Here is an 11,860-nt window from a genome sequence, read left to right as displayed (position 1 = left end):
AACATCCTTGATTTTTTTGATCCATCAGAATCGAATTTTATCTTTTTTCAAATATTTAACCAATAATTGAATGAATTAATATATCCCCACTGACTTATCAACTTAATCATACAGTAAATACTTATAAGCGGCTAGGTCATTTTGGTTCCTCTGCATAGTCTGATGCTGGTATTACTTTTCTTTTTTTTTGGTGTTACTATTTTGTAAAGTATGTTTTTAGTATTTGTTATTGTAAATTTCCCTGGAATAACACTACAGATGAATCACTCTTGTACACTGTTTTAATATGTAGCTATCCAAAATTCTGGGGAAAAAAAAAACCACCTTAAAACTAATGCCATGGGGTATTACTCTTTATCACCTTCAAATTAGATTTACAAACTCAGCATATAAAAGGCCATTCCCGCTTTCTGTTTAGAAAAAATTACTTTTTTAATGTTGTCTATTACATCTTTGCATATTTTTAAAAAGTGATTAGAAATGACCAGCAATTGAATTCCAGTCAGTTGGCAAACACCTTTTGAGCTCCTATGACGTGGTGGGACATAATGTTTGGTGCTAATTATATAGAGTGGAACCAGACAGTCACAGTTCCCATCTTCAGCAGTTCACCACGTCCAAATTGTGCGATCAGTTTCAGGAGCGCTGGAGCTCCCGTGAGCAGTCCAGGCTAAGGGCGGGACTCGTGCCAAAGGCGGGTTTGAAGATACAGTCATCCAGGCAACGGATGGAACTGTGAAAACACACATATGTGGGCGGCTGGTGTTTTATTTCTTTCAATCCTTATCTCTTGCAGTGCTTTCTAAGCATCCTGTAGATCCATGAGCTCATCCTGTAGATCCGTGAGCTCTCCCCAGCTGGATTCCAGCGACTCCATTTTCAACACTTTTGATAAGGGCCCTTGGGCTGAAAAAGGTTCTGGGAAAAGACATTTTGCCTCCAAAAGCTCTTATCTGATCGGCAGGCCCCTTTCCCACTGAACCCTGGCATAGGTTCCCTGGAAAAGCCTCAAAGTGTCATGTATGCTATTTTTTAACCCGAAATTATAAGCTCCCCCCACTTGACATTTCAGATGTGTTAGTTTAATAGATATCTCCTCCAAAATCTATCCCACCTTTAGTTATACTTTAATATTTTTCTATGGGAAATAAGCAGAATCCAGGCATAAACTGTTTCACTGTTGAACAACACAATACTCTTTGTCCTCACTGAGATAGGGGAGAACAGTGTAAAATCTTTTAATCTCTGATGGGGATTCCTCATCACCACATCAGGTTACAGTAACAAAATATCTAACTACAAGGACAAAGCAGTTTATTTTTCTCACCTAACAAGAAGCCCTGACAAAGGCAGGCCACGAAGCCTCTAGCTTCTCATCTCTTGTTCACCACCTTCAGCGATGAAATTCACCCTCATGGTTGCAAGGTGGCTGCTGTGGCTCCAATAATTCCTGCAACCAGAGTGGGAAGAAAGGGAGGGGGCAAAGGCAAACATTATGGATGAGCTTGGCTCTGTTAGTCTGTCCCCTCACAAAGTTCTCCACTTAGAGACTATTGGCCAGAACCAAGCCACAGGGCTGTTCTCACAGTGGGGGAGGTGCGATGACTGTGCCTCTGAACTGGGAACATTGTCACCCAGAACAAACTCTAGCTCTGGGAGTAAGCAGGATGGGGGGATGCTACAGCTCCTCAGCTAGAGGACAGGCAGTAGCTAGAAACCCACTGTGATGCCATGTTGGCTTCGGATTGCTCTGTATCTTCAGAGCCTGTACTGATAGTAATGCGCAAGGCAGAAGAAACGGGCTTATCCCCTGGTGCACTCATCAAAACACCCATTCATTCTTTATCACTTTAATTAATATTTACTGAGCATTTTCTCTCTGCCAGGCATGGATGGTGGGGAAAGGGTGGGGGAGCAGTGGTGACCACAATAAACACAATCCTTGCCTTCACAGAGCATCCGCCCCTATATTAAGAGAAAAGTAAAACAGGCCATTTATTTTAGATTTCTCTTTTACTGTGCATCTAAATAACCAGATTCATTTTTAAAGCATGAATATCCTTCTCTTATGATCAGTTAAAAATGATCATTCTCAGGGCACCTGGGTGGCTCACTGGGTTAAGTGTCTGCTTTCTGCTCAGGCGAAGCCTAGCCTCAGGATCCCTTGCCCATTCTTCCTCTCCCACTCCCACTCCCCTGCTTGTGCTCTCTCTCGCTCTCTGTCAAATAAATAAATAAAACCTTAAAAAAATAAAATAAATAAAAATGAGCATTCTCCTCTATACTGTTGATACAGTTTTACTTTTATAAACTGAGTTAGATCTTGAGCAGCTCGACATTGGGCAGATCAATGTGGAAGAAAAGTTTGGTGTGGAAAGGGCCAATTAAATAACAAACGGCAGATTTAGTTCCTGGGAATATTGTTCGGGTTACCAGTTCTGGCTGGTTTAGCAGGATGCAGTTGTGCCAACTTGCAGATCAGTCCTGGAGCTTCCTGAGGGCAGGAGGGCTGTGTCCTGGCCACCTCTGCATCCCCCAGATCCACAGTGACCGACTCGTGGTTAAGCACCTACCTAGTAAATATGTCTGCTGACCCAAACTCAAAGTTAGACCTTTCTCTACAAGAAGGTGAGAAGCCACACAGAAATTCCCTAGGGTTAAAACAAACAGCTAGTAATCCCTGACCTTTGCATTTTACAGGAAAAATGTATTCCCTCTGTGTTGCCTGTGAAAGTTTTCCTATCAGTATGGCAAGGCACACTGATGCATCAGTTGCTGGTGTGTTGGAGGTGTGCTGAGATATTGAACCCCTTAGGCCCGGGGAGGCCGAGCCCCGGAGCAGCACTAACTTTACCACGACTATGTGTAGCTCAAGGTACAAAATGTTCAGTAGCTCTGCTCTACGGCACCCGACTTTAGGGTCTCGATTTAACATTCACACAAGCCTGAGACGACACAGCTGTCTGAAGAAAGGTGGCTGTTTCGGTCCACCTCTGTGTCCCTTCTAAAAGCCAAATTTTTAATTATTTACTTATTTATGCACTGGTATTCCACTGTCTGACCTTCTGCAAATCCTTTGTGGAACAAGGCAAGGCATAAATAAGTATCTGGCTCTTTCATTTTCTGGATGATGTTAACACTGCTACAGGCCATCTAGAACACTGAGCTGTCTTTCCCATCAGCCACGTAGAGGACACCCCCTTGAGGCTCTGGCCACAGTGCCCTACTATGTATGAACTTCCTGCTACTCAACTCCTGCCAAGACAGGTGAGAGAGTGGTATTTAAGGAAGATGAATGGGCCTGCTAGATACCCTGTCATCTCTGTTCCTAGAGTCCTATTCCTATTCTGACTTTGATTAGGACTATCACCTTAGCTCCCCACAGAAACACCACCATTGAGCCAAGATTGAAGATACTCTCCTTAGCTTTTATGGGGAGTGGATGTTTTATTTTTTTTCTTTGAAGGCATCTGTGAAACTGTTCTAAATCTTCTCCTGAGGCTCTAATTAGATTGTAAGGTTCTTGAGAGAAGGGACAGTCTTACTCATCTTTGTAACTGTTGCACAAAAAATATCTTGGGTGCTATGAGCATAAAAAAATTACATAATATATACACAAAAATTGAATACAAGAAGCAGAGTATAGATCTAAGCAGAGTGCACAGAAGTGTACCAACTTACAAACCTTTTTAAACAAGGAAACCCAATCCTATGAAGCTAAAAATCTGGTTTTAGGCAAAGCTTCACCAAGTGTGAATAACTTTCAAATAGACTAAGAAATACTTTGTCGGCCTGCTTTACCAACTGGGTTTTCTCTGAACTTTTTAGATCATTCAAAAATGTCTAAAATTATTTCAGTGAAGAAATGGTCTTTTAAAACCAGGTCCTGAAGGTTAATGCAATCTGGATAGGCAAATTCATCCAGATCTCCTCCTATTAAAGCCACAACAAAAGCTAAAATTCTCAGGACGTGTTACTTGAAACAACAGGTCCAGGGCTGAGATGCTGCCAACTTCCATGTCTCTAGCTGCCCTGCTGGCAGTCCGGGAAGGGGACCTCCTGTCCATTCCTGAAAGGAAGTTCAGTTGCCAAATCAGAAGGCAAAAAAAGGAGTATGGAAGGCTCAGTGAAATTGGCACCAGAGCATGCTCAGTTTCAGGCACTGAGAGTTATATTTGAAAAAAAGAAAAATCATTTAAAGGTGAGCGCCAGGAAGACAGTGGATTTAAATCATTTTAAGAAATCTTTCATGATTAAGACCACTTAAAAATCTTGGACCCAAAACACGTCTAGAGAAACTACCCCTGTAGAAGACACCTAGAAAACCCACTGCAGGCGGCACCAGAACGGACAAGCTCACAGGGTACCACCCTCCTAGGTGCGGAGCAGCCCTGATTCCTGCAGACACAGGGACGCCCTAAAGGCCCAATCATGCCCCTAGGGAGGTAACAACGTGGCTCCACATGCAGAAACGACTTCCTGAAACGGGGACATGCGGCGCTGGCCGTCCTCACCCTCAACAGCAGCAGCCCTCGTGCTGAGACGTGAGGGAGAGGCAGCTCAGGAAGCCCAGACGCCAAGAGCCAAATACTGCAGGTACATGCCCATGCTCCTCCACCCATTAATGTTCTTTTCAGGAGATTCCCAAGAACCTCTATGCACTGTGGAACTTGGATTTGGAGAAGGGAGGGAAGAGTGAGGGCAACAGTTCGTGCAGGAGGATGCCCCCACCACCTGCGCGATCCCTTCGGCGGATGGGCCCCGTGCAGACCCTGGAGGAGACAGGGGCATGCTGGGGACCTGAGGCTCCTCTGGGCCCCTTGCGTCCCGGGGACGGCCCGTGCTGCCCAGGCCCGGCAGGTGCCCGCGCCCCCTCCAAGCTCCCCTGTGGGGTGGGCCCAGCAGTCTGCAAGCAGACCCCAGAGTAGGGGCGTCCCGGGGACCTGAGGTTCCTCTGCGCGCGCCTCCCAGGCCCAGCAGGAGCTCGCCGCCTCTCCAGGCTCCGCTGTGGGGTGAGCCCAGCTGCCAGCGAGCAGACCTGGAGCAGGGGCGTCCTGGGGACCTTTGTCTCCTCTGGGCCCCCGCGCGTCCCGGGGACGGGCCGTGCTCCCCAGGTCCAGCAGGTGCCCGCGCCCCCTCCAGGCTCCCCTGAGGGGTGGGCCCAGCAGTCTGCAAGCAGACCCCAGAGTAGGGGGGTCCCGGGGACCTGAGGCTCCCCCGCGCCCCCCCCCAGGCCCGGCAGGTGCCCGCCCACCCTCCCACGGCCCCAAGCCCGGCAGGTGCCCGCGGTCCCTCCAGGCCCAGCAGGTGTCCGCGCCCCCCGAGGCCCCCAGGCCCGGCAGGTGCCCGCGCCCCCCCAGGCCCCCAGGCCCGGCAGGTGCCCGCGGCCGTGGGGGGAGGGGTCGCCGAGCCCCGCCCCGGTGGCGGGCCGGGCGCCGAGTCCCCGCGGAGGCGGCGGCGCGCGATAACCCGGAAGTGGCGGCGGCGGCGGGCGCGGGGCGGGGCGGGGCGGGGCGGGGGGCGGCGCGCTGGAGCCATGGCCGCCGCCGCCGGCTTTGTGTGCCGCGTGCGGGCCCGGGCCGCCCGCTCCTCCGCCCGGTCGCGGGGCCGCCGCTGACCCGCCCCGGCTCGCAGCGCCGCGCCCGGGCCCCGCCTCCCGCCTCCCGCCCCGCCTCCGCCTGCGCCGCCCGCCCGGCCGCCGGCGGGCTCCAGGCCGCCCCGATGCCCGAGCCAGGCCCCAGGATGAACGGCTTCTCGCTGGGCGAGCTGTGCTGGCTCTTCTGCTGCCCGCCCTGCCCGAGCCGCATCGCCGCCAAGCTGGCCTTCCTGCCGCCCGAGCCCACCTACACGGTGCTGGCGCCCGAGCAGCGCGGCCCCGCGCCCGCCCCGGCCCCGGCCCCCGCCGCCGCCGCCGCCGCCGCCGCCCCCGCCCCCGCCGCGGCCCAGCCGGCGCCGCAGCAGCCCGAGGAGGGCGCGGGCCCCGGCGCGTGCAGCCTGCACCTGAGCGAGCGCGCCGACTGGCAGTACTCGCAGCGCGAGCTGGACGCCGTCGAGGTCTTCTTCTCGCGCACGGCCCGGGACAACCGGCTCGGCTGCATGTTCGTGCGCTGCGCGCCCTCCAGCCGCTACACGCTGCTCTTCTCGCACGGCAACGCGGTCGACCTGGGCCAGATGTGCAGCTTCTACATCGGCCTGGGCTCGCGCATCAACTGCAACATCTTCTCCTACGACTACTCGGGCTACGGCGTCAGCTCGGGCAAGCCCTCCGAGAAGAACCTGTACGCCGACATCGACGCCGCGTGGCAGGCGCTGCGCACCCGGTGAGCCGGCGGGGGGCCCGGGGGGCGGGGGGGCGGGGGCCCGGGGGGGGCGGGGCCCCTCCTCCTCCCCCCGGGCTGCGCGCCAGCAGGGCCCCTCCCGCCCCCGCCCAGGCCGCTGTGGATTCGCGTCTCTTCCCCACCCCTGGCCGCCTCCCGCCCCCTCCCCAGGTGCCCCCCCCCCCCGCCCTCCGCTCCCTGCTGCGCTCCGACCCGGGGTGAGCCTGTTGGGGCACGCCCCGGTGCCTCCGGGCCCCCGGCGGCCCTTTGTGGCTCTGGTCAGCGCCAGCGGCGGCGTGGGGTGCTCCAGCGCGGGGCAGGAGCAAGTTGGTTCGCGCTGAGTTGGTGCGAGCCGGCCGCCACAGCCCGAAGGCCCGCAGACCCAGGTGACCTTGGGCAAGGCCCCGGAGCCCGTGGACCTCGGGCTGCTGCGCTGTGTGATCAGGGGCCCGTGCCGCGGTGGAGGGAGGTCTGCGGGGCGCATGGGTGGGCTGCCCGGAGGGGCCTGAGGGGCCTGGAGGGGCGATGGGGGTGAAGTCTGCCTCCTGCTAGGCAGAGGAGCTGGCACCCTGCGGGCCGGAGGTCAGCTGCTGGCTGGCGGCCTGGCACCTTCCACAGAGCTCAGGAACAAGCCCGCGAGCAGTGGGAGTCTTACGTGGTGGGGTTAGGGGAATCGCCTGACCTTGAATTAGCATTCGCGGAAGGACTGGAAAGTATTTATTGAGGAAGGGCCTTTGATGTAGAAGGCCCAAATGGCAGGCATGGTTCCCGGGCCCTGGGTCAGATCCTCAACGAAGGCACACATCTGGCAGGTGGGCAGGTCACCTCACCTGTTTGTGCTCTAGGTTTGGTATTTGTGACTTTTCCCCACCTGCCCCAGAGCAATGATGGTGAAAAAAACTGAGATCATGTCTATAATGACATCTGATTTCTTCCATGGGAAGAGTCCCCAGAGTCAGTGCAGTTGGCAGGCTTCTGGCAATGGGCACTTAAATGTTTTTATCTAGAATGTGTTTACTTGGCTTATGCATGTCGCCAACATGAATGATTTTGTCTCCTTTTGTATTCTTATGAGCCTATGCTCATAAGTTACCCTTTGTCTTTCTGGGAAAATGCCTTGTCCAACAGGAATGTATTTGGGCTTTAATATACATTGTTACCTGTGTTCTCTTGGAGTCCAGAAGGACTTCATTTGGATGATAAGTTTTCGAAAATGGTTTGGGCAGATCAGAATATATCATACGTAGATACACTGAATCCAGATCCACAAGTAGTTGAATGCCACCTGTTCCAGTAAAGGGTTTCAAAACTGTGTGTCCTACACAGTCAACACATTGCTGTCACATACTGTTGCTAAAGGTATTAAGAAATAAGGGTTGGCATTAAATATTTTTAAAATGAAACGTTAAAATCCTATCTTGAGTATCAGGATGTGAGAATTTAAGTAGACCATTGTTCCTATGTGTGCATAACTATGTTAGAAGGAAAGTCTTTCATATGGGAGGCAAGCCCTTTGCCCTGAATATACAGGTGTGGCTGTGTTACAAAGTATGCTAGAGGTAGTTATTTCCTGGAGACTTTTGTCATATTTTGATTAATTAAGGGCATTGTTTTTGGATAAACGCTTCAATTGTGGAACATCTGATGATACATCTAAATTACACCTACTGTTTATTTAATTTTACATTAGAATTCACATCTAGATTGATTCGCGCATCTGTAAAATGGGTATAGAATGTAAGAGCTACAATGAGAGTCTTAGAATATGAAGAAACTTACAAATCATTTTGCCCTGTGCTTTCCACTGTTTGGACAGTGACCCCCCAGTAACACACACATGTCGTGTCTTGATCAAGCACACACATATACATCAATATCTGTCTGTACACGTTTGTGACTGAAGCAAATGTTTCACAAAACCGTATTTTTTCCATGGGCGATGTGCATGGCATAATATATTCCGTCTTATTTCACATTAAAAAAAAAAAAAAAAGAAAAAAGATGAAGAAGAATGTGGGTTGCTAGCCACTGGATTTATTTCCTAACTTCTGGACACTTCTCTTGTGCATCCACCTTGTCTGGTGGAGGCCTAGGGAAGGTCATCTCACGGTGGACCAGCAGCAGGTCTCTTGGCTGCTGCTTGCATGCTCTTTCCCTCCACCCCATGCAGACCTATTTATCAGATTTCTCAAGAGGTGCATTTATGTGTGTCAGTTGTTCTAATGACAGAGGAGTTACTGATTCCGGTCCCCTCACTGCCTGCGTGCAGCCGGCGCTCTCATTCTCTGTAGCTCCTGTGCCTTACCCTTGCTTGGAAGGTGCCCTGTTCTTTGCCCACTTATGTCTCTGTCTGTCCTTGCCCAGACAGGGGTGCCTTCCACCACAGGTACCCGTTCTGAGGCTGGGTTAGACCCCACTGCCCACCTCTGCCTCTGCCGTGTCATCTTTGGGGTCCTCTTTTCTGAGGTCCTCTCGGTTAAGCACGCTGCTCAAGATCCTGGAGGAAGAGACTGCCTAGTTTTGTGTGGTCTCCATCTCCAGACTTGGGTTGGCTCCCAGGAGGACTGTGGGTCAGGTGTGTGTGTCCATGCCGTACATCCCCCAGAGCACCTGGCCCCGGGGCTGGCCCCCCTCCTCAGGATCACCTCTAGCCCCTTTTCCTTGTCGGAAACACTTGATCCCGTCCGGATCCTAATGGGACTCCAAGACCCTCTGTCTTCCTGGGCAGCTGGCGTTCCACCCCTTGACCTGCACTTATACTTTTTTACTATGTCCTGTTATTTAATGGTCTTTCCCACTAAATTGAAAGTCCCTTGAGGCAGGGATTTCGTGTCAACAATGGCTTAGAGTAACAGGTATGCATTAAATATTTGTTTAACAGATGGCACATATGGATGCCCCATGAGTAAATTAATGGGATAAATTTAGTTTTCCTGAGTTGGACTCTTACAGACAAGAGTTGGGTCTTATTTTACTTCCAAAGTTTTAATATCCATGAGTACAACCGCAGAGGGGGAGTGTTATGATGGATTGGCTTGAGGTCTCATCTACTTTGTATCCATTATATCGATGTTCTTGGAACAGGGAAGCGGTTGTATCGAACAGAAGAGTAATGATAACCCTTCCTTTATATTCCTCTCCATCTGTATTCATCCCCTGTCTGCAGCAGCCCCTGTGCGTGCTGTAATGAGCTGCCTGGTCCTTGATGGAGGACTTCCCACGTAGACAATGCTGAGTATGCGTACTACCCACATGCATGGGTGAGGGTAGCACGTCCTCTAAGTGATGTGTGGTGAAGTGGGCAAGTAGTCTAAAATAAAGGTTTGGGGAGAAGTAAACTTGAAGGCAAGAAGGATGTTCATTGCTATTTGGCCAGCAGGTGATCATCTTAAGCATTTGAAAAATTGGCAGGAAAGGTGTGGAATCGAAATAGGTTTGGAGGATCCAGAAAGAGTGTGGTCCCAGCATGGGAGAAGTAAGTTGGTGTCCTAGTCCGTTCAGGCTGCTATAAGGAGATACCACACTGAGTGGCCCAGAGATAACAGAAATTTATCCCTCACGATTCTGGAGGCTGGAAGTCTGAGATCAGGGCATCAGCATTTCTGGGGTCCATTGAGGACCCTCTTCCTGATTACAGACTGCGGGAACAGTTGTTCTTGGGCTGCTCTTATAAGGGCACTAACTCCACCAGAAGGGCCCCACCCTCCTGACCTAACCACCTGCCAGAAGTCCCACCTCTTAATACCACCACTTTGGGAGTAAGACTTTAACATCTGAATTTTGGGGGAGGGGCTGCAAATATCTAGTCCCCCAGCAGGTGGTGTGGGAACAATGAGAGGAGGTTCTCTACTAGGGAACCTGAGCCTGATTGAAAGCTTGAAGGTTAGGATGTGCTTTACACTGTGTCACATCCCTTGTAAGTGTGTTGTCAATACAGGCAGTCGAGGGAATGCATTAGAATCCCTTAGAAATATTTGTAGAGAGACACTGAAGATCAGTGCAGCCTTATTGGAAAGTGGTGTTGTAACATGAGCCGGGGAGGTGATTACTCTGTGTGGGAAGAGCTGCCTATAGGCTTATGATTAAGCCCCTCAGCACCCATCCTCGTCCTCTGGGGGTCTCCTGGGATGCCAGCCAGTGCAGATGTTGTAGAAGGGGGACCTACCCAGGATTCAAGGTGTGAATCAAGCCAATTCACAAGTATAAACCCAAACAAGCAAATGACCCCGAGGATGAGGCGGCAGAGGGGTGGAGAGTATTTTGAAACATTTTCATCTAGAAAGACAAGAGGGGGGCATTTGTGGTTGAGTACATCACCAGTGTTACCTGTGCCTCCAAGGAAGCTGTTGGAACCTTCCATTTGATGCAGAGACTGTGGGAGAGCCAGGCATTTGGTGACAGAGATGCTGACCCCAACAGAGAAAGCAAATGCAGAGAGAAGGAGGAATGATTTTCGGTGCCTCGGAGCCAGAGGCAACTTACAGAAGACGGTTTGTTTGCTTGACCAGCTCGCCGTGAACCGTTAGCCATATGTGTGTGTGTGCTTGTACCAGATGTGAGGGGACGAGGGCAGGGTCCCCTTGAGCATCACTAGCCCCAAACGCTTGCTTGCTTGCTTTTTCTTTTTTGCAAAAGGATGAACTTGATTTTAGAGGCCTTTTTTTTTTTTTTTTCCCCCTCCAGCCAGAAGGTCTCACACATTTATTCCTGAACCAACTTCCTGGTGTGGAGGCACAGTAACAGAAAAGAATCATTCCCCCAATAGAACACGTCTGTTGTTCAGGCGGTAGGGATGTTCACAGAGTGATAGGATAGGACCACGTGACCCTCATGCAGCTTTGATACATGGGCCACCCCGCGGGCGATGCCGGTGGACCCAGCCTGGTTCTCCTCTAGCGCCTCCTCTTGGAGTTCCGCCTGATTTTATTACCAATTTTCATCCGAATCCACTGGGGAAAGGGACAATTCTGGTTTTGCTTCTTGGCCAGGGGTCGCTTGATCCTCGAAGTCTGGTGAGAAGAAGAGGGACTGCCGGCCACATACACATCCATGGTGGCAAAAAGGAGCGATTTTAGAGGCATTTTGCCTACGTAACTACATGTTGCTGTTTTGTAACTTCTGTGTCTGTGATTCAGAGGATCTGTAGCTAGACAATCAGAAGTCCCAGGAAGGCTATAGTGGGTGCCCTAGGGGTTGGATCTGGCTGCTGGTTGTGAATGCTGTTTATCATTCTGACCTGCAGGAGCAGAGCAGGTCCTTTCCCGGGGAGTCAGAGCACGTCAGAAGCACGTCTTTGCTCCCTGTTCCCTCAGAGGCAATACTGCGGTGCCTTTAAGGGCAGGATGCTTAGGATTTCTACTTGGGTTCGACTGGAGATGAGAAAAACAGAGGTGTTAGAAATAGTGGTGTATACGAGGCAAAAGCTCGGTGGTACTTCTGGAAAGGGGATAGAATACTGGCTTGCAAGTTGAGGCAGCCTATGTGAGATTATCTGCCTGGGAGAGTGTAACCCTTCCAAAGAGACTTGTGGGAGCCCAAGTGGG

General features: G+C 51.4%; 1 protein-coding gene and 1 long non-coding RNA gene across 2 annotated transcripts in view; one reads left to right on the top strand and one right to left on the bottom strand.

Annotated features, from left to right (window-relative positions):
• Positions 1 to 407: 407 nt before the first annotated feature.
• LOC144299014 (uncharacterized) lies at positions 408 to 5,225 on the bottom strand. The gene is made up of 2 exons (XR_013365837.1): positions 1,328 to 5,225; positions 408 to 733 (listed from the first exon to the last, which is right to left on the bottom strand). It is a non-coding gene; the product is annotated as an uncharacterized LOC144299014 (long non-coding RNA).
• Positions 5,226 to 5,670: 445 nt separating this feature from the next.
• The window catches only part of ABHD17C (abhydrolase domain containing 17C, depalmitoylase), a 47,740-nt gene continuing 41,550 nt past the window's right edge, over positions 5,671 to 11,860 (top strand). The window contains exon 1 of the mRNA XM_077874244.1: positions 5,671 to 6,320. Within this exon, the coding sequence (XP_077730370.1) occupies positions 5,722 to 6,320 (599 nt within the window). The 5' untranslated portion in view covers positions 5,671 to 5,721. The remainder of the gene's footprint in view (positions 6,321 to 11,860) is intronic.

Source organism: Canis aureus, chromosome 2 (assembly GCF_053574225.1).
Source record: "Canis aureus isolate CA01 chromosome 2, VMU_Caureus_v.1.0, whole genome shotgun sequence".
NCBI classification, from domain to species: Eukaryota; Metazoa; Chordata; class Mammalia; order Carnivora; family Canidae; genus Canis; species Canis aureus.
The sequence above is the reverse complement of the archived record's forward strand: the minus strand, read 5'-3'. Positions and strand labels throughout refer to the sequence as shown.